This window comes from Gymnoscopelus braueri (assembly GCF_963280865.1).
Source record: "Gymnoscopelus braueri genome assembly, chromosome: 10".
Lineage (NCBI taxonomy): Eukaryota > Metazoa > Chordata > Actinopteri > Myctophiformes > Myctophidae > Gymnoscopelus > Gymnoscopelus braueri.
In genome coordinates, this window is record NC_137611.1 from 15,987,639 (window position 1) to 16,014,170 (window position 26,532).

Below are 26,532 nucleotides of genomic sequence, written 5' to 3' on the forward strand. Positions count from 1 at the left end.
ATACTGTCAAAGTGAAAATGCTGGGGGAGCCCAGGAGGCCAGGCCGGGAAGCTCCGGACCACATCTACTTCAACCGACACCACAAATCTGTAAGTACAAAGCAGGGTGCCAGTTGATCTGTTTCCAGACAGCTACTACACTACAGGCTACGGTCTTGACAGGTGTTAAGGACGAGTGTTGCATAGGCCGGTACTTACAACGGAGGCAGGGTATGAGCCCTGTCTATGCGTTGGTTGCGCGTGCAACACTACGGACACCTCTCCGTCACCGTCTCACTCCAGGCACCTCTCTGCTGCGTATATGAAGACTTGAATTATGCTGGCTGTACCTGGGCACGCCACTGGATCCTCAAGGGTTTTTTTGTTCACGGAAGCGGTCACGCCCGAGCCCATTGCCTTCTGTCTCGGTATCTGTGGCATGAGATTGCTTACCCCCATCTTTCATTCACATGCTTCTCTGTCTGTGTTCCCTTTTTTAATGAGTCCGCTCTCCCATTCATTCGGGGAAAACTCCGACCCGCTCCGCTCGCACTGGCTCCCGATGACGTGTCCACGCTTGCAGAGATGGTGATTGACACGGCTGTCATAGTTCAGGTGTTTAGATTGTGTGGAATGTGGGCCCAGGGGTAGAATGGTATTATTGTACGTTAACAAAACATAATCAATCCAAGAAAAAATATAATACAAAGCATGCGGAAAATAGTAGCCTACATTACTTTTCAAGGAAAATAAAATATAAATAATGCACAATACAAATAATTAAAACTAAATAAATAAATAATACCCCTCAGTCTACCCTCTCACGTCTATGCCTTAATTTCCGCTAAAACTGCAACTATGAGCCTCAACTGAGAGGACACCTGTCAGCTGTGCAGGTCTATTTACAACTCACAGTTTTGTGAGCAAACCATGTTTTCACCTGTTGGTAGTCTGTCAGCGTGGTATGGATCCGTCCACCAACCAAACCTCTGTCTATTTGTGTTCTCTTGTTGTGTATAAAGGGAATAAGGCTGCATTGCATGTCTCCAAGAGCTCTTGACTTTTGTTATTAACACATTAATTCATTCCACTCTACCCTTGTTTGAATTACTTTTTATACTTATACTTATAATTCCTGCCACTACAGATCTTGAATACAGAATATTCATATGTTTAGATTCCATTCAGTTTCTGACAGTTTCTCAAAAGTGCTTTAGGTGAGACGTTACATTTAACTGGCTTGTTGTACCGTACACATTAATGTGTATATCAATATTACATTTGTGTCTGAGTGACAGAGACAGAGAGTATGAGAGAAAATGACAGGCAGAAACAGAGAGGAAACTATATACCTATCTGAAATAGGAAATGCAGAAATACCATGTGACGACTGGGGGGAAATTGTGGTTCTCCTCCTTAACAGACTTTGAAATGCACACTGTGTGTGTGTGTGTGTGTGTGTGTGTGTGTGTGTGTGTGTGTGTGTGTGTGTGTGTGTGTGTGTGTGTGTGTGTGTGTGTGTGTGTGTGTGTGTGTGTGTGGGGTGGTGGTGGTGGTGGTGGTGGTGTGTGTGTGTGAATGTATTCTTTTTTCAGTGGAAAATGTTCATACATTTGCTTCTAGTCTGCAGTTTTAGTGTTGTCACAAATATATACGTTTTTCAATACATCCCCCACATTTAACTGGCTTGTTGTACCGTACACATTAATGTGTATATCAATATTACATTTGTGTCTGAGTGACAGAGACAGAGAGTATGAGAGAAAATGACAGGCAGAAACAGAGAGGAAACTATATACCTATCTGAAATAGGAAATGCAGAAATACCATGTGACGACTGGGGGGAAATTGTGGTTCTCCTCCTTAACAGACTTTGAAATGCACACTGTGTGTGTGTGTGTGTGTGTGTGTGTGTGTGTGTGTGTGTGTGTGTGTGTGTGTGTGTGTGTGTGTGTGTGTGTGTGTGTGTGTGTGTGTGTGTGTGTGTGTGTGTGGGGTGGTGGTGGTGGTGGTGGTGGTGTGTGTGTGTGAATGTATTCTTTTTTCAGTGGAAAATGTTCATACATTTGCTTCTAGTCTGCAGTTTTAGTGTTGTCACAAATATATACGTTTTTCAATACATCTGAATATTTGCAACACATTTGCTGCACTACTGATACTGTACCAGCCATGCCTCCTTTTTCGTATCTTCTTGTTTCTGCATAGTGGACACGTGCACGTGCACGTGCGCACGCACGCGCGCATGCGCACACACACACACACACACACACACACACACACACACACACACACACACACACACACACACACACACACACAGCCAGAGAACCACTTTTACTGCTATTCATCACCATTTACAGTATATCTAGTGTGAGATAATGATCTACTGGTCCACACATTTCAACATAAAGTTGATGATGAAATTGACCACTTCTGTAACTGCTCACTTCTCTCTTAATTTATCTTTTTGCAATTAAATTCCTCCCGTAAACGTAAAAAATATGAGATAGTTTCATAAGCCGTGTGCAGTACAATACTGTTTGGCAAAACAGACCGTAGGGGTCTTGCAGTATAGATTATCAGGCTGGGGCCCTTTAATTTGTAAATATTGACTAAGTTACCACTTCTGTAACTTAGTAATACTTAGTTGTTTCTCTTTTGTCTTCCTGTGCAGTACCATACTGTATGGTTTGCAAAACAGACCTACAATTTACAGTTTACAATTTAGGCAATCCAGAGCGATTTACAATAAGCAAGGAAAACACATACATCAAATGCATAGAGACAGTGTAGTGGCTCACTAATATGATCATGGGTCAACCAAGAACCTAGCATCCTAGTCTAAACTCTAAACAATACGATATAATAAATAAAAAAATCTGTACATTGAAACAATACAAACTATAGACAGCATGGTCGTCAAGGCTAGGTCAGGTGCTACGGGCTAAAGTGGAGTCTGAAGAGGTGTCTTCAGATTACGGCGGAAAATTGGGAGTGAGTCTGTAGTTCTAACTGCAATGGGGAGTTTGTTCCACAGTTTGGAAGTCTGGGACGTATGGAGCGTTGTCCCAGATGTTTTAGGGAAGGTTCTGACACTTTCCCTGTGTCCCCACACACAGACATGCACACACATTTGCACCAAATTAATTTGAGCTATGTTTACAGTTTATAGATTAGATGCCTGTAGTTCCTGGAAGTATATCAAATTGTCCTTTGGGGCGGCCGTAGCTTAGTGGGTAGAGAGGCAGTCTAGTAAGAACGTCAAATGGCACACATGAGTCAGTACTAAACAGTAATGATCAAGAAGATTGTGTAAAATAAATAATGTGCAGAGCGTAAAATAAATAATATGTAGAAAGTAAGATAAATAAGATGCAGAGAGTAAAATAAATAAGAATATGCAAAGATTTTGATAAAATAGAAGATACAGAGTGCCGATGTAAACAATATGCAAAGTGCAAATAAGTTAGAATATGCAAACTGCAAAACTGTTTAAACAGCCATTTGGAATTTCTTCAACAGGTCCCTTTCTTACTTCCTGTTCAATATTTTTTGGGGCACCCCTTACAGGATATAATATGGACCAATTATGTACCAAATTATACATTTTTATGATGTCCTTTTTGTGCTTTATGTTAATAGCTAAAGTGGCCATTTTTAATTTCACTTGCTTTTGCTTGCGATTGGTTGAAAAAGACAACTTCTGGGGGAATTGGATACATCCCGCCTTACAGACACTTCGGGCCCCATTCTCAGGCCAAAAATTCCCCGTTAAATCGGGATAATGGACCTGCGCCGCCCCAATAGGTTATTCTAGCACCTGCTCTACCCGTCACTATTATGCCGACGCCGTTATTTGCGCGTGGAGGTGTGCCCGTGGGCGTGTTGTTGCTATATCCCCCACATTGCAATTCTACAGACACACATGGGTACGGCTTGGGGACGGGGGATAGTGGATTCTAGAAGCACCCGCTGGTTTATAAAATCACCCGTCAAGTGCACACAGACACTACAATGGCTTTGTGCGTTGGACCATGAGCCGTGTTGCCAGCCTTGGAGAGAAATAAGCAACCGCAGTCCGCAGGTCTATGAAAACAAAAAGAAGCAACTCTAAGGCCACATGAGCACTTCAAACTACTAACTAGAGCTTTCATATCCCCTAAATATTTCAGCCCGGCTCGACTAATAATTGACAAATTAGACCCAGCCCAGCCCGTCAGTCATTTTTCTAAAGAAGCCTTATTTCTCATTAAATCTTGGTAATATATGAATGATCTGTGTGTGAAATGCGCTCTTTCTTTATACAAACCCATGCTCGCTCACTCTACCGCAAATGCCTCTCTCTCTTTGTACAACCCCATGCTCACTCTACCGCAAATGTGCTCTCTCTCTTCATATAAACCGATGCTCACTCTACCGCAAATGCGCTATCTCTCTTCATACAAACCCATGGTCACTCTACCACAAACGCCACCACCACTCCCAGCGGGGTCATTTTGATTCTATGACGGCTGCCGTCTAGTTATCATCAGTGCCAGTGTTGTGAGGAAAAACAACTAACAAGCAACCAGGTCTAGGAAAACCAGCCCAAAAGAAGCGAGTCAAGCGACTATGGGCCACATGAGCACTCTAACATATACATCAGCTATTTGAAAATAGCAGATCTACAAGCTCACAACGCCTCCCATGCAAACGCTACGTTCATGACCCCCCAAAATAACCATATTTGAACTGGGGACCCCCCCATTTTGTTTGACTCGGTTCCACAGATAAATATTGTGAAAATAGCAGATCTACAAGCTCGCCAGGCGTTGGGTGCTCCATTGTGGTCTCGACCCACAGGTTGAGAACCACTGCATTAAAAGCTCCAAGCAAGTTACATGTCTAGTATGTTGTTGACCACGTAATGTAATGTTTTTGGTTTAGTGATAGGCTACTCCGTGGCGCGCGCGCGCCTCATTGTATGCTGCCCAAAATAACAGATCTGTAACTGTCGACACGACATGACGCAGCGCCGTTGATAGCTTGTATGTCTGTTATTTTGGGTAGGCGACGCACATACGCATCGCAGCAATGTGTCTGGGTTTGAGAGGCTTTGATTGATGTAAACTTAAAGTTTAGCTCTGTTCGGGATTACTGAACAAAGGTGGATGATGAAAGATAACGGGGACAATATGGATGTAAGTTAACTTTGCGTCACTTCAGAGGAAACTAGGGAGCAACTTCAGAGATGTTTACACACCCCTGGAATCCATTAGAACGGTGGAAATAGAACGATAACAGCCAACGTGAGTACATAGGCTATAGACCTTTCCTAAAACTGTCCAATTTATTATACCCATGTGCTACTGTTTGTCTGTGTACCACGTAGGAGCGTTGTCGCAACATGATGTAATTAATTATTTGGGAGCAGCCAGTGTGTACCAATAGTATACATATTTTAAATGGCTTTCATATACTATTCCGGATCTGACTAATATGACAAGCTTATTGTGAACACAATAGGCTACAAATTAATATAAAAATTTATTTGGATAAAAAAAAAAAAAAGAAGGAAAACAAGCCCAATGTGGCTTATAATAATCAGACCAGGCAACAGTGCAGACAGGTAGATAGGCTAGAGCATATATTGGATCGGGATGACGGCTAGCGCAGTCTTCTCTTAAAGGCAATGGCTTCTGGCACGGTGATTGGTTTTATCATTGTAACGCCCAAACCACACCTATGCATAATGTAACGGGTAGCTCAGGTGTTTGGCGGGTGAGGGGGGTGCCATAGAATACCGAATTTTGCGGGGAAACGCCTCTTGCCTAGTCCGAAATCCCTAATTAGTGGTTTGTTCAAATCTGGCTCTGAATAGAGCCCGTTTCCAGGCTTTTCTCCAGGGAGATGAGAAAAGGCTTCAGTTCATGTCAATTTCCATATATTTTTTGCAAAGCTACTAGGGAGCCACTAGGGAGGGGCTAAAGAGCCACATGTGGCTCCAGAGCCAAGGTTTGCTGACCCCCGGGTTAATTAGGGATGGCTTAGGGATTATCTATGAATCATTATCATTCATATTTTAAGTACAATATAAACTATCTACACTTTTGCTTGAATGGGTCTACATTTATTAGTTTCACTAGTGTTTGCTACTGTCCTCCATACAGTGGGGGTGGTTATGTTGGGTAGTATTTTTTCTTTTCAAATAATATGTCTGATTCATGCATATTGTCAGTCCAATTAAAGATATCAACAATATCTTGTGACTCTGAGGATCCTAGAGGGGTCACGGCCCCCCTGTTGAATACCCATGCTTCATCTATGTCAGCTAAGGAGTCCTTGGACTGAAAACTGTTGATTGTATGTTATTGAAATATACAGGAGTTTTTTTTTTACTGCCCTTTTGAGATGTTGGTACATTATGGTAGAAAGTTTCACCTACATACAGTACTTCAAAGCCCAGCACCTGCATTCAATGGCCTAAACCACATTGCTAGTGTCATTGTTAAAGAATTTCCAGATGGGGGCTCCCGTTCCCACACAATTTTCCTCCATCTACTTTCTCTGCAAAACAAGGGAAGTCATTATGGTTTAACGTTTCTCTTAGTCATAGCTGTATACCAGGACATCCTGTAGATTTCTGATCGGTTGGCCGTATATGGCTGTGATGAGTGCATAGCAGCTTGAGAGGTTCCTCTTCTTCCTGTGCCTGTCTGAAGTGTTGAGTTTTGTGATGAAATGAAAAAGTGCCCTCTCCAGACAAAAAATAAATAAATAATAATAAACCAAATAATTAATTTCAACTGTCCCTAGCGGCCTAACGGTAAGACCGACGGAAATGGTGGATGTGTTTTGATGCAGGAAAAATCCATGGAAAAATGCACCTTATCAGTTTAAGAAGGCCTACTGCACTCTCCACACCGCACCACAGTTCCAAATGGTTTTGTCTCATCAATCAATCAGTCAATCAACCAACTACTCAGCTTTTCATGCAAAGCAGTTAGTTTAGTTCATTTCATGTGAGCACGCGTGAGCATACATTTCAATATAATACTGTGTGGTTTCTTATCATCTCAGTGTAATGTTAGCAAAAATCCACAAACAGTAGCCTATTTCAGTAGTTGAACTGTGTGTCTCAATTATAAAATATATATGCAGTTTAACAGAACATTCTGAAACGCCAAATAACAGGGGGGCTACAGTATGTATCAAGTCAGAGTGGGACTGCTGATCTAGAATCGTATCATTACTTAAAATAAAAGGAAAAACTGGTCCCATGTCATGAACATATTGATTGAATACTTTATTAACGGCTTGCAAAAAGTACAGAGGTACAGTTATACAATAATGCTAAAAGGATAACCCTGAGGGCTTGTTTCCAATCTGTTCCAATGTATTCAATTCATGTTCTTTTATGCCGTTTAAGGAGGGTAGTAGGGAGTCGCACTTTTTGATGGCTGGTGAGGACATTCCACATTTTGGTGTCATACTGTAAAAGTATAATGAATTCATCCCCATGATTGTGCCAAATCTGGTGATTATGGATGACAGCGGTGTTGTTGTTGTGGTCCCCTTAAATGTGTACATAAGGTGATAACGGCTGCTATGAAGCAACGTGTCAGTTTCCTTAAAATACACCTTTGTGGCTGCCGGTACCGGCCTCAAGTTATCTAAGTCGATACAGAGTGAGAAGTTTCAAACACTTTAAAACGGTCATCTGTTCCTTCTCTGCAAGGTAGATGTTGGCGTGAGCTGGTGAATTCTTTCTTCCCTTAGCACACACCCCGCAGACTTGTAACAAGTGTTGGCTCTTGGAATCAAAGCCATTTGTCGTAATGTCATCTCTAGGAATTTAAGGATGAATGCATCCGGTTTGACAGTTCGACGGCCCACAGAATCAGGGAAGTGTCAATGTTTCTGTAGAGGCAGTCCATCCATGTCCACTGAGAACAAGAAAGCATGTGGTGAGACCTCTATCTAAGGTGTATGAGAGACAATGGATTAATGTAATACTCAATGTATTCACTGAATACATTGACCGTGTATCGTGATACGTATCGAATCGTTGTTAAAATGTATCGTTACACCCCTAGTATTCAGCAATGTGGTAGGTCTCTGAACCACAGTCACTGATGATCGTTCGGCTGGGGGTAACACCGTGAGGGACTGTCCACTTCTCTGGGGATTTGTGTATTTTTGGGAGAAGATCACCCTAGGGCTTATAGCGTGTGACGAATCGGACCCCAAAAGTAGTATTAGAAATGGAAATATGGTAAAACTAAATTGCATTTTTAATTGCTTTTGACATCCCCACAAGAACCTACAGTACGTGTGTGTGTGTGTGTGTGTGTGTGTGTGTGTGTGTGTGTGTGTGTGTGTGTGTGTGTGTGTGTGTGTGTGTGTCTCTGTGTCTGTGTGTGTGTGTGTGTGTGTGTGTGTGTGTGTGTGTATGTGTGTGTGTGTGTGTGTGTGTGTGTGTGTGTGTGTGTGTGTGTGTGTGTGTGTGTGTGTGCGTGTGCGTGTGCGCGTGTGCGTGCGCGTGCGTGTGCGTGTGTGTGTGTGCGCGCGCGTGAGTGTGTGTGAAAAAGAGAGACTATAAAGTGAAACAATTAAGTGGACAGAGACTCTTTTTTTAAGCTAGGTGCTAAAACAACAGGAAGTGGTATTTCATGTTAAACATGACAAAGCACTACAGACCACCGTCACATACATTTATAAGAACAGAATAGCACATCGTACTTCCTTTTTACATGCTGTATTCCACACAGAGTAGCTTGATGTTGAGAATGTCTGCTTTTATGGTAGTGGGACTCCTCATCTGCATAGCAGCTTCAGGTATGATGAACTTCTAAATTGCATTCACATTCCCAACATAATTTATATTTGGTTGGTAACGTTGGTAGATGCAACCATAAAGAGTAATTGAACCATGGCCTCACCCTTATTTCTCCTCAACTGAAAGTCAAACATTATTCAGTTCACAGATACTCTTTTTAGTATAACATTACAGTGATTTTCTGTATAATGTTGATAATGTTCATTTACAGCGGCGTCCAGTGATGTGAAGCAAGAACATGTTCTGATGGGGAAGGATTTACATCTACACATCCAGAGACCTGACCTGATACAAGACGCTTACAGACTTACGTGGAAACTCAATCAAGCAATTATAGTAGAATACATTTTCAGCGGAAAAAATGAACACATTCCACATGCAAATTACAAAGGAAGGGTTACATTTTCTGAGAAAGATTATTCTTTGTTATTGAAGAATCTGACAAAATCTGACATTGGACTTTACAAAGCATTGGTGCCTAAAGATATAGAAGTACCTATTGCAAAGTACAATGTGACAGTTCAAGGTAGGTTTCTTAACGTAATCTACAAAATGGACACATTTCTCTTCTCTTTACTTTCATATGTAATATATTGATTAATTTGTCATGTTTTAATGTTCTATGTTCCTTATTGTTTCCCCGTTAAGAAGGTCAATGACTGCTGTTTTTTATCTTTGCACCAGTTGGTTGATTGGTATGTCAGTGCACCTTCATGCTCCCTGGAGAATGAACCCAACTAATTTTGGTGACCCCATATCTTTCCACTCATATTCACTATGTAAGAAATGGGTCAGCAAAACTTATCTGGAAATGCAACAAAACAAATATACTAGAATACACTTTCAACAGAAAAACTGAAGACACCTTTTCAAATTACATAGGAAGGGCTAAATTTTTTGAGAAAGAGTATTCTTTGTTATTGAAGAATCTGACCAAATCTGACAGTGGACTTTACCAAGCATTCATGATTAAAGATACCGGTACAGACGTACTTATTGCAAAGTACAATGTGACAGTTCAAGGTAGGTTTCTTAAAGTAGTCTAAAAGAGGGACACGGACACATTTTTTTTTTTTTTCAAATCATGTAATACCTTGATAAATCCATCATGGTTCTAATGTTTTACACAACAATAGTAACAAAAGATGAAGAAATTATTGTAACACGGTACAATGTGACAGTTCAAGGTACTGTTGGTTCCTTAATGTAATAAAACAAAACAATTATCGTAATACATTCAAATGTGATAAGTTGATGAATCTGTCGTGGTTCTAATGTTCTATGTTCTTACTGTAATGTTTCCCAAAGAGGGTTGAAATACTATGGGACAGAAGTCTAAGCGTGCTCTACTGTCCGTGGATTAAGAGAAGGAAAGACGGGTGCAGACTCTCAGCTAACAGTCTTAAGAAACATTCTGCACTAACTCACATTTCGGCTACTCAGGCGGGCCTTCATCAGCGTAAACTCTGATGAAGGCCTGAGTATCCGAAAAGTGTCCGTTTGTCTGAGACTGCTGCTGCGGTAAATTAACAAATTCAAAGAAAAACTACCTTGTGAGTGCAGATTGTTTCTTAAGTCCCTAAGAGGGTTCTGATGTTCTAATGCTCCTATATCCCTGAGTGGATCTACTGTTTTCATATAAAAAACCTTTTTTCCAGGTGCAGTGTCCCCTGTACACATGACAGTGGACCCAGTGTCCTCCAGCCCTGATTCCTGTAACCTGACAGTGACCTGCAGCAGCCAGGACTCTTCTGTCACAAACACGTTTACATGTGATAACAACCAACACTGCTCTAAGCAGGGAGGAGAAAGTTCAGAGGTCAAGATCTCTACTGGTCTCCTCTCTGTCTACGTGTCTGGGGGATCAGTCATCTGTAACCATAGCAACCAAGTCAGCTGGATCAATGACACAAAGGAGATTAAACCTTTGTGTCAGCTGGATTCAGGTAAAACATAATAAGTTAACGATAACGGCTAAAACCTTCCATACCCCATTAAAACCGGGAAAGCATCTGTGTAATTTTTTATTTTAGTTATACAAGCTCATAGCGTGTCACTTCGTGCCGTGCTATGAGCTTGTAGATCTGCTATTTTTAAGAAATCGTGGAAATGTGTGCAAATCTTTGAATATACATATTTTTTAAAGCAAACTTCTTTTTAAACTCAAATCTTTGCTTCCGGAGTCCCTGGTACAAAATATTTTGAGATGGCGGGGGGGGGGGGGGGGGGGGGGTCCGCAGCCAAATACATATGATTTTGGGGGTCCTTGACATGAAAAAGTTTCAGAACCACTGATATAGCAACATACGGTTTTCAGGGAGACATTTTTAGAATCAGCCTCAGGTCTTAATGGGTTGACATTCATCAATGACTTTGACTTTACCAACAACAATCATGTCTTCATCTGGATTTCTCATTTGTTTTATGTTTTATCATTATTTAACATTTTACAGAACATGCAACCACCTCACAGTGTTGCAGGTTGTGAGACTCTAACGACTATGTTGTGTTTTCTTCTCCATGCATGTTGCCTTGTGGATCCTGGACCAGAGGGTTCCTCTGACAGTGTCTCTCTGTGTCTGGTGAAGAATGTCCTGTTCATCGTCTGTCTGATCATCATGGTGTCTGCTGTCATCACCGTCAACATCATGGAAAGACGCCAAAAGCAGGACTGAAGTAACAACAACTCGATCTCTGACTCTCTCTCCATGTTTTTAGCTTGCTTATGTTTATTTAAATTGTTATGTATCATTTGCCCAAATGTTGCATAACATGATAGCATTATGATATTATATGAGATTGACAAATCTATTATCAGTTTATCCTTTTCTCGCCTATGACAAAACCATTCACCTAGATCCTCTCCTCCTAACCTCTGTAATTCAGAAGTGTTTCAGTAGACAAAATTAGCCACATTTAACCCTGGCATCAATATTTTAGTTTTTTACATTATACAATATTTTCAAATTGTTTATTAAAAGTTTCAGAAATCCGATCTGCAAGCTCACAGTGCATTGTGATGTGATGCATTGTGAGCATGTGGAACAGCTATCTTTGCTGTTTGTCATACAACAAAGTAGGCTATATAGGGCTTAAGTGGTAAGAGAACATTTTACAATATCAATGCATATTGAATATGGATGTTTTTGGTTCATACTGTACAACTCACTAGAATAGTGAAAGATTGTTGGAAGTCCAGTGTTTTTACAGAGTGGGTTTATGCTATTATACTTTGATGAAAGTCTTTACTTTCCTAGAGTTCACTGTATATTAATGTGTTTGTTGTTATTTTACAGTTACAGCATTATTTAACTGTGTTAAAATTCTATACAAACAGTCATTATTGTCTTTAGAATTGTAGTATTTGTTAATAGTAGTGGTGATGTTAAAAATGTTTTCTACCATACAACCGTTTGTTAAATGCTTGACTTGGACTTTTTTCATATCCATATCCATATCCTTATACTTAATATTTCTTTATGTATTTACTTAATATGGCTTCAGTTTACAGAAACAAATGTGTTAAATAACTATGTTTATTCATTCTTTTAAATAAAATGTATTTGACTACGCAGTAACTCTTTGTCTTTGAGTCAAACAAAGTACATTCCGGACTTGTGATTAAATTATTGTGCTTTTAGCAGAAACACTGTCCATAGAAAATGAAAGTACCAAATTGTTTTGTAAGAAAACATTATACTTGATCTTGGATGAATTATACTGCTAATTTAAACAAAGAACCTACTTTAAAAACACACCACAGACTCTCCTACCTTTGACATTAAAGAACATGAACTTAAGAAATTACATCTTCAACACAACCCCAGAAAATCATCAGGTCTGGATAATGTGTCTGAGGCTGCCTCAAAATCATTCTGTTCTTATTGGCATGTTTAATAGTCATTTGATAAAGTCTCTGCATGTCAGATATGATCAGTCCTGTCCCCAACAACACCATTACAGTCCTGTAGCCTTAACAGGTACATATATTATAATAAAGAGGAATGTCTTGTGGCTTAATACCTGTCTAAGGTCCAAACTGACACATTCCAGCTTGATTATAGGATTAAATGCTGTGTCATGTCCTTACACTACATTCTCCAACATATTGACTCCTCATTTCTTATGATCGTATTGCTTTTAACACTATCCTGCCTGTGATGATGTATAACAAACTGTGTGACATTGATGTTAGTCAGTTAATGTGTCAATGCATTTTTTATGGAAATGTAACAGGTTGCTAAAATGAACAAAATATGTTATATGCACATTTTTCAAGGATCCTCTCCACCTTATTATACTCACTCAACACTAGTTACTTTTCTCGCTCTGAAGAAGTCAGACTGATCAGGTTTTCAAGCTTCATCCTGAATATCGTTGCTGTCGGGCAGAAACCGCGCAGCTCCATATTTCAACTTTTTATGTTATTTTGTCACTTAATGCCCTACTTAGTTCTACAAGAGTCTCAAGCAAAAGTAGTGAAAATAACAGATTAACAAGCTCACAACATTTCGCTTCGCGATGTGTTGTGAGCTTGTAAATCTGCTAATTTTGCTATATTTCTGAACATATTCGTTTCTGAAAAGTAACGGTTTTGAACCTACAGCAACGATATGATGATGAATCCATTCATTTATTTTTATGTAAGAATATAGGCATGGCAAGACAAGGCAATCTTATGTACAGCAGCAAATGTCAAACATCGAGGCAATCCAAAGTGCTTTACATAATACAAATACAGTAATAAAAATACCGTAATGGTGGAAGATTTACAATTCAGAAATGTAAAAGTACAGATCAGAAGAAAAAAAAAGATAAGAATGATAAAAGAGCACAACAAATGCTCCCACTTTTAGATGCACAATAGCAAATATGATGATATTTTATTTTTAAACAATTGAAATCAAGACTATTTAAAGGCTAAACTGAAATGATACTTTTCTATCCATTACTGGGTAGAGTAGGCAGTGTAAAACATGAATGTTTTTAGCTTTGACTTAAAAGTGGTCAGAGTTGGGGCTTGTCTATTATCATCTGGGTGGTTATTGCAGGTCTGTGTTGCATTATAACAAAATGCTGCACCACCATGTTTTGTTCTAACTCTTGGGATAACCATTAGGCCAGCACCAGATATCATACAGGATTCATATGGTACAAGCATGACAGAGAGGCATTTGAGCCCAGAGCCATAGAGTGATTTGTAAAAAGTGTAATGGAGTAGCCCTGCCCGATGTCAAAGTGTGATGATGCCCCAGGATGATGCACGGTGAACAGACCATTGCAATAATCCCATCTACTGGAAATAAAGGCGGTGGGTAAACCTTACTAGGTCTTACTTGAACATTGTTTCTGTTATCGAACCAATTGTTCAACATTAAAAAGTTAGGTTGTTTGTGAACAACTTTTTCAATAACTTTACAGAATAGTGGGGAAAAACACCACTCATCAGCCATGAGAATTGGGTGAGGTGCTCAATAACTTTACCTAAAATCGGTAAGTTTAATTTGGGCCATTTCAGTACGTCTGTTATGACACATGACACATAGGAAACCCCAAAAGGTCTCAGGGGGTTAACAGGCAGGGTCCCTAATTATGCACATCAATAAACCTTCCACCATCCATTCCCCACCCAATCTTTCACTCGTGTTGTCTTCAGACAACCATGCACACACTGAACACAGCACATACACACAGTAAACCTTCAACATTAGCGATCACACACAAAAAACTGAATATGGTTTACTCGAAAGATAAACCATCTTAAAATAACATTATTTGGTTACAAGCACTTTTTTGTCTTTTCTCACCTTCTCCACTGCTGGTAATTTATCTCTTATCAATTAGCTGATGGGTGCGTGACTGTCACTCATGTTCTACCGGGCTTTTGAACCTGAGCATACAGGGACTCAGGGTTTGTGGGCGTGGTGTTGCTGGTCTCAGTGGTGGCTGTAGGTACGGAGCCGGAGGGATGCTGGAGCAAACTGTAGATGGTCAATGAAGTATCTCCATGTTCAGGTTGCTGACCATTAGCAGCGTCTGGATTTGTCATTGCTGGATCACTGTTCTGAAACTAGAGCAAAACACACATCCTTTTTTTATATATAGTTCACTGTCCATTATTTATGTATTCAAATTATTAAAGTGTATTAACCTGTGTGCGTACTTTTCTACTTTACTGTAAATAAATATTGTATTATGCTTACACAAGTTTCCCAGTGCAACTGGCCAAGCTCAGAGAGTGATTACCTGAACAGAATCATATGTTGTATTTGGCACGTCGATGGCTGCATTCCCTTAAAACAGTGGTAATCAATTCTTAATGAGATTCCCACTTTCTCATTGGGGAAATATGTGTGTGTGTGTGTGTGTGTGTGTGTGTGTGTGTGTGTGTGTGTGTGTGTGTGTGTGTGTGTGTGTGTGTGTGTATATATATATATATATATATATATATATATATATATATATATATATATAACATCGAATATATTTAACATTGAAACTGTAAAAGTACACGCTGGAACTTACATGTTCTCTGCGTTCTCCACCTTCTTCGACGATAAATGCCGATGGCAATGGCAGCAATTCCACAGATGCAACCCACCACAGATAGTATACCAATATGTAACCTGCTTTGGTGGCTACTGCCAGCACGAACTGTGAACAAAAGATGATTGGACAAATGTTCTGATGTTTAAAAGTTTTTTTTTTAAATCAAATTGTGTGTATGTCTGTTTGTGTTGCCATTAAACTTGCTGTGTATTCATGGAGAATTAACCTACTGATTTTGGTGACAACATGGGCTTTCCTCTAGTGCCACAGTACCTTGTTATTGTGTGTGTAGCTATATTATTCCTTCAGTGTATAGTTTTAAAAATCGTTCTAACACAAGTGGTGGCATGACTCCACACCACAACTATGACAAAGACAATGATGAACAATATAGTTATCAATATCATGAATTTATAGTGCTTGGGGTTCACTATTTTGGTTCACTATAAACCGGTATGAAGCACAGCAGATATCCGCCTAGAAGATCCGTGCAGCAGTGATGATATTTTTTTTTGTCCATGCATACCTGTCCTTGTGATTTGTCCACAAGAAATGTTGTCTATATAAAATAGGACTAGTACTCTGAATATTCTAATCTTCCAATTCACTGGACAATGAAAGGCAGACAATCGCTGGATTCTCCATCCACGTACAGTAAAGTGCATGTCTGCTCCCTTTTTTAAGCACCTTAAGAAACAGTTCAATGATGTCTCCCTGTTTTGATTGGAAGTATGTTCCCTCTGCCCTATGTTGCCTCTGCCCTATGTTTCCTCAACCCAACAGTATGTTCCCATAGCCCTACCTATGTTCCTTAAGCTCTGTTATGTTCCCTGGAACCTATCACACCGCTAATCAATGGCACTTTATCAGCTGATGCCTCGCTCAGGCGTGCCCAACGGGCTAAATGTTACTTCTGTCGTAGCAACTGCCTTGTTTTCAATGCCACTATTTGTATTAAGTCGACATAGTCCACACACAGGCCAGATAAAATGTGACATCTTAGTGATGCATAGTGACACATACAGCCTTCTACATACATGACACCGAAGGGATGGCTCTGATGCTGAGAGAGCATATTTTAATCTTTTTCATTTATTTTATACAAGCAGTTAATCATTGTCACGTGTGCGTTAGAATGCCTCCACCAACTAAAGACAAGAGTAACAAAAATACTAATAGACAAGTACAGTATGTTGGTAGCCCCTTTCGGGACCCTGTATACCTTTTTTATATTTTCCAAAATACAAAAAAGGTAAACAGGGCCCCGAAAGGAGCTAAGTATGTTGGTAGACCAGCAGATGGGCATCAGACGGTGTGTTGTATGCTGATTTGCACACAACACAGCTCTACTGCAACTCTCCTGCCTCACCAGCACATGGCAAGGCCCCAAAATATCAAACAAAAACAGGCGAGGAAAAACACACCTCTGCACCTCTATAAATTGTCAATTTGCCAATCCACCTGCCCCAAAATAGGACTCTTATTGTTTAGCTTTTGAACGTATTAGTAACAAAATGAATAAGACATGACATGAAAAGTGAAACATGTTTTACCTGAATCCAGCTGACACAGAGGTGTTATCTCCTTGCTCAAGCTGACCTGGTTGCTATGGTTACAGATGACGTACCCCTCAGACATGTGGACAGAGAGGAGACCAGTAGAGGTCATGACCTCTGAACTCTCTCCTCCCGCCTGAAAGCAGTGTTGGTTGCTGTCACATGTAAAAGTGTTTGTGACAGAAGAGTTCTGGCTGCAGCAGGTCACTGTCAGGTTACAGGAATCAAGGCCGGGGAACTTTGAAGCCACTGTCAGATTTACTGGAGACACTCCATCTGGGGAAAAAATTAGAAGTTTTTATTTAACAAGACATTGACCTCAATTTTGAGGGCAGTCAATTTAGATGGGTTTGTAAGTTTGAGTGGTAACAGTGCAGCTGGAGCTAATGATTTAAAAAGGTGGGCTTAATGAAAAAGCACAACCCAGCACAAGGACACTGGCTTTTATTGTTTCGGCATGGCGAGAGTATGTTTTACCCTCCCTCCGTCCGTCCGTCCGTCCGTCCGTCCGTCCGTCCGTCCGTCCGTCCGTCCGTCCGTCCGTCCGTCCGTCCGTCCGTCTGTCACCAGCTAATCTCCGCCACCGTTGGCTTGATCGCAGCGAAACTGTGCACACACACTCCCTGGATGCCAATTCCGAACTTCTGCCCCAAATCTTTCACATGGGCCTTTTATAGCGCCACCAGGAGGCCGATTTGTGCAAAACGTATTTTTTGACAGTATTCCTACAGATTTTGTCCAAAAATCTCGCAAATCGGTACACAGTATCTCTATAGTCATTAAACAAAACTTGTCTTTCAGATTTTTCATATTCCATCCTGATTGGCTAAAAATGGCTTCCAAAGTTTGCAGGAGTGCTCCATTTTCAACAAAATGCCTCAAATCATGAACACAGCATGCAATTTCGGTGAAATTTTGCACGCATATTTCCACTATGCCGAGGAAGAAATACCATTTGAAAATTTTCAAATCAGCCTCATGGTGGCGCTATAACAGGCCGATTCATGTTTTTACCTATAACTGCACCGATCTGTGTAAAACTTTGTATGCGCACTCCCTAGAGGTCAAGGAAAAACCTTTGCCCTGCATTTTTCCCATCTGCCTTTTATAGCGCCACCAGGAGGCCGACTTATGTAAAACACATTTCTTTATATTACTCCTTCCGATTTTATCCAAATTTCACGCAAATCGGTACACATGATCTCCTTAGTCATGTGATCAAGACGGATGTGTTTGATTTTTCATGTTCCATCCTCATTGGCTAAGATTGACATCTAAAGTTTGCAGTAGTGGCTTGTTTTGAACAAAATTCCGCAAATCACGAACGCACCGTCCGATTGTGGTCAAACTTTGCCCGCACATTCACACTATGTTGAGGAACAAATGCAACCCTTTTAACATTGGCCTGTTATAGCACCACCAGCAGGTCTAATTTAGCACAAAAAAAAGTTGCACAAAATGCCTCAAACCATGAATGCAGTGTCCGATTGCCGTGCAAGGCCTAAGAACAAATGGTACCCTTTAAACATTGGCCTATTATAGCGCCACCAGGAGGCCACAATAACCTACCTGACCTGGCGGGGACCTGTGCTCCGAGGAGCACTTTTTCTAGTTACATTTGATATCCATTTTATTTCCGGTCTATGTGTCGTATTATGTTGACATGGTTCTTCAAATAAAGAAGATGTGTGACTTCTAACTATAAATGCCACAAATCTCTGTAAGTTAGTGATTCAAGCTGCTGCCTTACGGAGTAGGGGCGGGGGGGGGGGGGGTGTGGATGTTAACAGAAGTGTAGTGCTGATGACCCAATGCAAATAGAAAGAAAAGCAGGGGTGCCAGTCTCTGGAACAGAGCCTGGGAACAGAGCCTGGGGGACGCCCAGTTCAACGTTTTTTAAGTCCTTACTTAAGACTTTTTATTTTCTTTGACTTTTAATCACATCTGATTTGATTTGATTTGAAAGTTTGATGACCCAAGGAAGAGCCATGTCCACTGTGAAGTCAATCGGATGAGTGGTTCTCCAGACTCCTTGCACTATGAAACGGCACGTGGGTGAGGGCGTGCACTAGTCTATCTATAAATTGCAGAAACCTGTGTGTGTCTGTCGAACAGATGACAACTTCCGTTTCTTCTCCTTCACTTTCAGGAGGCGTAGTTCTAGACTCTACAGTATGTAGCATTCAGAGATTGTGGAATAGTTGTCTGGCTCTGCAAGACTCCCCCAACACTGATTATGATTAGCATCTGCAGGACACTAATGCATTGTCTAATGCATAATGCATTAAAGTAAGCCGCCTGCTTTCATATGCAGTTGTCTTAATTGATAAAAACAGAGGTCGTTTACATTCTTAGCAGGGAAATAGAACATTAGAACCATGCCAGATTTACCAAGGTATTACATGATTTGAACAAATGTGTCCCTCTTTTAGATTACTTTAAGGAACTTACCTTGAACTGTCACATTGACAGTAACAGTTTTGTCTTCATCTTTAGTTATTGTTGCTGTGTAAAGTCCGCTGTCACGTTTAGTTAGATTCTTCAATAACAAAGAACCGTTTCCCACAGAAAAAGTAACCCTTCCTTGGTATTTTGGAAAGTGGAAAGGGTTTTGGTCCCCAAAATCGTATTTTACTACATTGATATTGGTGTTGAATGTCCACTTAAGTCCGTAAGCGCCTTGTATTAGGTCAGGTGGCTGGATGTGTAGATGTACATCCTTTCCCGTCTGAACATGTTCTTGCTTCACATCACTGGACACCACTGGAAATGAATTACACAACATTATCAACATTTTAATAGTGTCATACTAAAAACTGTAAAACACATAAATATTGCAACAAAATATATATATATATAAATATATTGTATAACCAAAGGATTTCCATTTTCACAATAAATGTTATTTATTATTTTTGGTTGCTATGCTTACACGATACTGCGTCATCTCTTTAACTGCCAGAGTTATACACAATCTACCCCCTTCCCTGCCAGAGACAATACATTGCAAAAATAGGTGTGAATTTTGTCTCCGTTTATTTTTTAACATTGAAGTGAATGGAGCAGAAAATCTTTGCATCGCGTTATCTCCTGCTTCCTTTGTGATAAACGGAAAATTAAAATGACAAAAAAAAAAAAAAAAATGCGGGATGAGCCATGCAGAGAAAAACGAGAAATCTCGTCAATGGCAGGTAAAGAGGGAAATGGTTGCCACCATGCAGCGCTCTCTCCAACAAACCGGAACATTTTAGTAGGCTTTATAGTTTCCACCTGTGGCTTAAAGGGGAAATCCACCCATTTTCAATATTTAACTATGTCATTAATATAGCATAAAGGAGTTGTGTGGAAATAAGAAAAAATTAAAAAAAAAATTAACATTGCAAAAAAAATTAACATTGCAAAAAAATTAACATTGCAAATTACACCATGATGAGTCATCACAGTGTAATTTGCAATGTTAATTTTTTTGCAATGTTACATTTTTTTGCAATGTTAATTTTTTTTTTAATTTTTTCTTATTTCCACACAACTCCTTTATGCTATATTAATGACATAGTTAAATATTGAAAATGGGTGGATTTCCCCTTTAAGCATTTCTGCAATGCTTTGGGATACCATTTTTATTTATCTATTATTTCTGGCGCATGTCTAACCTGTATAAGAATGATGGTGTACACTTAAACAGCAAGGGAACTAAAGTACTGCGGGACAATTGTATTAATTTCATAGCTTTTAATCCCTGATATGAGCCGCGGCATGATCCGGAGCAGATCTCACCCACAGTTTTTAGCCCTAACTTGGTGGGTCCTGCTGCTGTGTGTTATATTCCTGACTCCCCAAAATGTCCCTGTCCATTACATATACTTTCCCCTAATGTGAGCCTCACAGCCAGTCACACCAACCTCATTTCAGTTATCCTTTTATGTGTGATTATTTACAGGCCTCCAAAATTGTCCTCAGGGTTTTTGGAAGAATTCTCAGAATTATTATCGGTTATTATGGCCCAATATGACAGGGTTATTGTGGCTGGGGATTTTAACATTCACATCTGTTGTCCATCTTCATCTGTTATAGCCAGGGATTTTATAACATTGTATGAATCTTTTAATCTAGAACAGTCTGTCACTAGCCCTACTCACTCACAGGGTCACACTCTTGATCTTGTGCTCTCCACCGGTGTCTCTCTCAATAACATGGAGATAATTGAATTTGCTGTCTCTGACCACAAAGCTGTCCTGTTTCAGACTTCCTTCCCCTCTCCTGCACCCAAGCCCTGCTCTTCCTCCCGCTCTCGGGCTTTTAAAACTAACTCTAGTCTCCATTTCCGTCAGGCCTTTTTAGCTGTCCCCTCCAACATTCCGGCTGGCACTCAGCAATCAGTCGACGAACTAGTTGGTGTTTTTAATAAAACCTGCTCTGAAATCCTTGATTCCATAGCACCCTTTAAAATTAAATATACAAAATCAAACGCCCTGCATTGGCTCAATGACCATACTAGGGAAATTAAGAAGCAATGCAGAGGAGCAGAAATAAAGTGGAAAAAGGATAAGCTCACCTCCTCTCACCTGTTTTTAAGAAATCTGATGTCTGCCTACCAGACAGCTGTAAAGAATGCCCGAAATTCTTATTTTTCTAATCTTATTGCTACTCAACCCCACAACCCCAGAGTGCTGTTTCAGGCTATCGAGGCTGCCATCAACCCATCTCCCAGTGTACCTATTGAGGCCACCTCAGAGATGTGTGAAAAGTTCCTTCTCCACTTTGTGGACAAGATAGAGGGGATCAGGCTGCAGCTCGCCGCTATTCTGGGTCCCCTTTTGTTCCTTTTGTTCTCAATTTACATGCTCCCCCTTGGAAATATTATTCGTAAATACCATATTAATTCCCACAGTTACGCAGATGACACGCAGCTTCATATACCATTAAAACCCGGTACTGCAGGCAATATGAGCAACTTACTTTCATGCCTCTCAGAGATTAAGGAATGGATGGCTCAAAATTTCCTCCAGTTAAATCAGACAAAAACTGAAATATTCATTTTTGGTCCCCTAACTCCACATCTTCACTCCAGTCAGAGCTTAGTAGCGTATTGTCTAATGTCAAGCATACAGCCCGCAACCTGGGTGTGATTTTTGATTCAGACCTTTCTTTTAATCCGCAAGTCACACGCGTCGTTCAGACATGTTATTTCCAGCTACGTAACATAGCCAGAATTAAACCCTTTTTATCACCAGCAGACCTTGAAAAGGTAATTCACGCATTCATTTCATCACGTTTGGACTTTTGTAACTCTTTATACTCTGGCCTCTGTAAAAAAAGCCATTTCCCGCCTCCAACTGGTACAGAATTCAGCTGCAAGACTACTAACAAACACTAAGAAACGTGATCACATTACACCCATCCTAGCTGCACTTCACTGGTTACCTGTTAGATTCAGAATCAATTTTAAGATTTTACTGATAACTTTTAAAGCCCGGCAGGGACTGGCCCCCAGCTCAAAGACTTGCTGCCCCCCTATGAACCTGGGCGCCGCCTTAGATCCACGGGTAAGGCTCTCCTTACAGTCCCTACGTCTAATTTCGTCACCCGGGGCGATCGGGCTTTCGCATTCCGGGCGCCCACGCTTTGGAATGCCCTGCCCATAGAGCTGAGGCTAGCAAAATCTGTGTCTTCTTTTAAATCACTTCTAAAATCCTATGCTATGTTAAAGCCTTTTCTTAGCTGTTTTGCCTTGTGCTTTCGGGTTTCATATTATCAGTTTTTAATTGTTCTTTCTTCTTTGTTAATTGTTTTGATTATGTTACCTATTGATTTTATGTGTTGCTTTTATGTATGTTCTTTTAACCTGTGTGGTTATTATGCTGCTCTTTTATATGTAAAGCACTTTGTAACCTTGATAAGTCAATTCATAGATTTATTGCGAAATATTACATTAATGGCATGTGTCAGAATATTGATCAGGATACTGACACCAGGATACTGACCAGGATACTGACACCAGGATACTGACTAGGATACTGACTAGGATACTGACCAGGATACTGACCAGGATACCGACACCAGGATACTGACACCAGGATACTGACACCAGGATACTGACACCAGGATACTGACAGCAGGATACTGACCAGGATACTGACACCAGGATACTGACACCAGGATACTGACCAGGACACTGACACCAGGATACTGACCAGGATACTGACCAGGATACTGACTAGGATACTGACCAGGATACTGACCAGGATACCGACACCAGGATACTGACACCAGGATACTGACCAGGATACTGACGCCAAGATACTGACCAGGATACTGACACCAGGATACTGACCAGGATACTGACACCAGGATACTGACACCAGGATACTGACCAGGATACTGACACCAAGATACTGACCAGGATACTGACGCCAAGATACTGACCAGGATACTGACACCAGGATACTGACCAGGATACTGACACCAGGATACTGACACCAGGATACTGACCAGGATACTGACACCAGGATACTGACACCAGGATACTGACCAGGATACTGACCAGGATACTGACACCAAGATACTGACCAGGATACTGACACCAGGATACTGACCAGGATACTGACACCAGGATACTGACCAGGATACTGACACCAGGATACTGACACCATGGATAGGATACACACATACTGTACTATTGCTTCTTGTGACTGATATTGTCCTTCTAATGCTTGAGGGGGGGATTGTTTTTTATGGAAAATAAATAAAATGAAGAGGAAAACATAATTGAAAAAACATGTCCCACTCAGGGTTTAGAAGGACAATATCAGTCACCATAACCATGGAAATGATAAAATGACACAAGTTTTTTAAAGTGAGATACCCCTTCCATATGTCTAACTGGAAGTGTTAGACACATTGAATAAGGAAGTGAGATTGTACTGAACAGGAAATGCTATCCTTGTCTTATGCCGCTTGAGGTCTAAAAAACATCTGTTACATAGCTGTTATTCACTATTCTAAGGCACCACACAAAAAGTGGAATATGGGGGACCATCTTCAAGAGGAAGAGTCCAAAATATCCATAATTAAAAGTTTTAATGTTCTTATTTCACACTTCAATTCATATTTGTCTCCGCCAGGCCGAAAGGCATGGCGAGAGAGTATGTTTTCCACCCCGTCCGTCCGTGTGTCCGTGTGTCCGTGTGTCCGTCCGTCCATCTGTCTTTGAACAGCTAATCTCCGGCACCGTTGGCCCGGTCGCAGCGAAACTGTGCACACACACTCCCTGGATGCCAATTCAGAACCTCTGGCCCAAGTTTTTGACATGGGCCTGTTATAGCGCCACCAGGAGGCCGATTTGTGCAAAACATATTTTTTGACAGTACTCCTACAGATTTTGTCCAAAAATCACGCAAATCGGTACACAGTATCTCTATAGTCATTAAACGAAAAGATTCTTTCAGATTTCTCATATTCCATCCTGATTGGCTAAAAATGTCTTCCAAAGTTTGCAGGAGTGCTCCGTTTTGAACAAAATGCCTCAAATCATGAACACAGCATGCAATTTCCGTGAAATTTTGCACGCACATTTCCATTAGGCCGAGGAAGAAGTACCATTTGACATTTTTCAAATCAGCCTCATGGTGGCGCTATAACAGGCCGATTCATATTTTTACCTATAATTGCACCGATCTGTGTAAAACTTTGTATGCACACTCCCTAGAGGTCAAGGAAAAACCTTTGCCCTCCATTTTTCACATCTGCCTTTTATAGCGCCACCAGGAGGCCGACTTATGTAAAACACATTATTTTATACTACTCCTTCCAATTTTATCCAAATTTCACGCAAATCGGTACACATGATCTCTATAGTCATGTGATCACGACGGATGTGTTTAATTTTTCATATTCCATACTGATTGGCTAAGATTGACATCTAAAGTTTGCATTATTGGCTTGTTTTGAACAAAATTCCGCAAATCATGAACGCACCGTCCAATTGCGCTCAAACTTTGCACTCACATTCACACTATGTTGAGGAACAAATGCCACCCTTTTAACATTGGCCTGTTATAGCGCCACCAACAGGTCTAATTTGGCGAAACACATGTTTTTAACAAAATGCCTCAAATCATGAATGCCGTCAGTGTCCGATTGTCGTGCAAGGCCTAAGAAGAAATGGCACCCTTTTCACGTTGGCCTATTATAGCGCCACCAGGAGGCCACAATAGCATACCTGACCTGGCGGAGACCTGTGCTCCGAGGAGCACTTTTTCTAGTTTGAATATGTCATTGTGCGTTTTTCTTCAGTTTTATAAAGCCTAAACTTAGTTTTCAGGAGTACTCTATAAATCTTTTATATAGATCATTATTTTTCATCTGAGGTGATGATATTTAAAATATTTACTTCCTCTTGAAATATTTGTGATGTAAAACAACCCATGTGAAACCAATTATGTATTTTTCTTTACTCTGATTCTATTAATTAATTGAATCAAAGACTCCATTTACTTTTTCAGTGTGGAACATTTCTAATTTTGTGTTTTGGTTATAGTAAAGATAGACTTTCCACAGATGGATTCTCTGTCATCTACGTATTTGGTCGCAAGTTGCTCAGCTGCCAATTCTTTTTTTTTTCTTTTTTATTCCCAACTGTATCTGAATAAATACAAACAACACACATTTTTGAAGCTTTTTGTTTTCACCATAAAACAAGTCATTTAACAGGTTACATTTCCAATACCCTGGACTCTTCACCAACTGTATCTAGTATTTAAATCCGGATTTCTTCATCTCTGACTAACTTGTGTCAAGTACAATATGAAAAATATTAAACCACACAGTAATTTGTAAGTTTTACCTTGGTTTAGAATTAGTAGAAGAATCGCACACAAAAGGAACGGGTCCCCCATGGTATGTACTGTTCGCGGAGTCTTGCGAAATCGATGAGGAAATCGTCACTCATATTTGACGAGCGAGACCACATCCTGATTGATAAGATCATCATTTATTTCCAGAGCCCAAAACATTTCGCCCACCACACATCATTAGAGGTTACCAACAATAAGTACAAAATTATTAGTGGGGTTTTGACATTAAATGGAGAAAGTATTACATTTACAAGTCCGTACAAGTCCATGTCAACATAATCCAAATTGATCATCAACCTTACTTGCTCATTCACCATCAAAAAAGATACTGTATATCATATTGAAAATATTGTTAATGATATACAACATCAATAATCTTTTATACCTTACCATTGTCGTGGTCTTAAAACTCAAAACTCCAACCATTGCAACATTTTCAAGCCCTTTCATGTATCCTCCAACATTGTTCTATGTTAGTTCCACAATCCTCACCCACAGAAGTGGGCTTCAACTGGTGTGTGTGTGTGTGTGTGTGTGTGTGTGTGTGTGTGTGTGTGTGTGTGTGTGTGTGTGTGTGTGTGTGTGTGTGTGTGTGTGTGTGTGTGTGTGTGTGTGTGTGTGTGTGTGTGTGTGTGTGTGTGTGTGTGTGTGTGTGTGTGTGTGTGTGTGCGCGCGCGCGCGTGTGTGTGTGTGTGTGTGTGTACAATGGCTATACATCTGTAAAAATGTAGGTTTAACCCTTTATAACCAACTAGATATGCCCACACGTCCATCCA

General features: G+C 40.4%; 2 protein-coding genes across 2 annotated transcripts; one reads left to right on the forward strand and one right to left on the reverse strand.

The window, feature by feature from the left end:
* The first annotated feature begins 9,601 nt into the window (after positions 1-9,601).
* Positions 9,602-12,648, forward strand: LOC308092728 (uncharacterized protein). The gene is made up of 3 exons (XM_080438830.1): positions 9,602-9,819; positions 10,455-10,742; positions 11,347-12,648. The coding sequence occupies exons 1-3, from the start codon at positions 9,762-9,764 to the stop codon at positions 11,469-11,471; spliced, it is 471 nt and encodes a 156-aa protein (XP_080294956.1). The 5' UTR covers positions 9,602-9,761; the 3' UTR covers positions 11,472-12,648.
* Positions 12,649-13,415: 767 nt separating this feature from the next.
* LOC308094454 (uncharacterized protein) lies at positions 13,416-26,360 on the reverse strand. Its single transcript, XM_080441115.1, has 7 exons — positions 26,147-26,360; positions 25,747-25,873; positions 19,353-19,664; positions 16,899-17,177; positions 15,322-15,450; positions 15,043-15,089; positions 13,416-14,866 (listed from the first exon to the last, which is right to left on the reverse strand). The coding sequence occupies exons 2-7, from the start codon at positions 25,796-25,798 to the stop codon at positions 14,663-14,665; spliced, it is 1,023 nt and encodes a 340-aa protein (XP_080297241.1). The 5' UTR covers positions 25,799-25,873; positions 26,147-26,360; the 3' UTR covers positions 13,416-14,662.
* Between the last annotated feature and the right edge of the window lie 172 nt (positions 26,361-26,532).

What these genes read in the sequence shown, in the direction of transcription:
- LOC308092728 (XM_080438830.1), top strand. Translation starts at nt 9,762, where the DNA reads ATGATTAAAGATACCGGTACAGACGTACTTATTGCAAAGTACAATGTG. An exon ending in GTACAATGTGACAGTTCAAG is followed by an intron (nt 9,820 to 10,454) that starts GTAGGTTTCTTA and finishes CCTTTTTTCCAG; the next exon opens with GTGCAGTGTCCCCTGTACAC. An exon ending in TTTGTGTCAGCTGGATTCAG is followed by an intron (nt 10,743 to 11,346) that starts GTAAAACATAAT and finishes ATCCTGGACCAG; the next exon opens with AGGGTTCCTCTGACAGTGTC.
- LOC308094454 (XM_080441115.1), bottom strand. Translation starts at nt 25,798, where the DNA reads ATGGGGGACCCGTTCCTTTTGTGTGCGATTCTTCTACTAATTCTAAAC. An exon ending in TGTCAATGTGACAGTTCAAG is followed by an intron (nt 17,178 to 19,352) that starts GTAAGTTCCTTA and finishes TTTTTTCCCCAG; the next exon opens with ATGGAGTGTCTCCAGTAAAT. An exon ending in TCTGTGTCAGCTGGATTCAG is followed by an intron (nt 15,451 to 16,898) that starts GTAAAACATGTT and finishes TTTTGTTCACAG; the next exon opens with TTCGTGCTGGCAGTAGCCAC.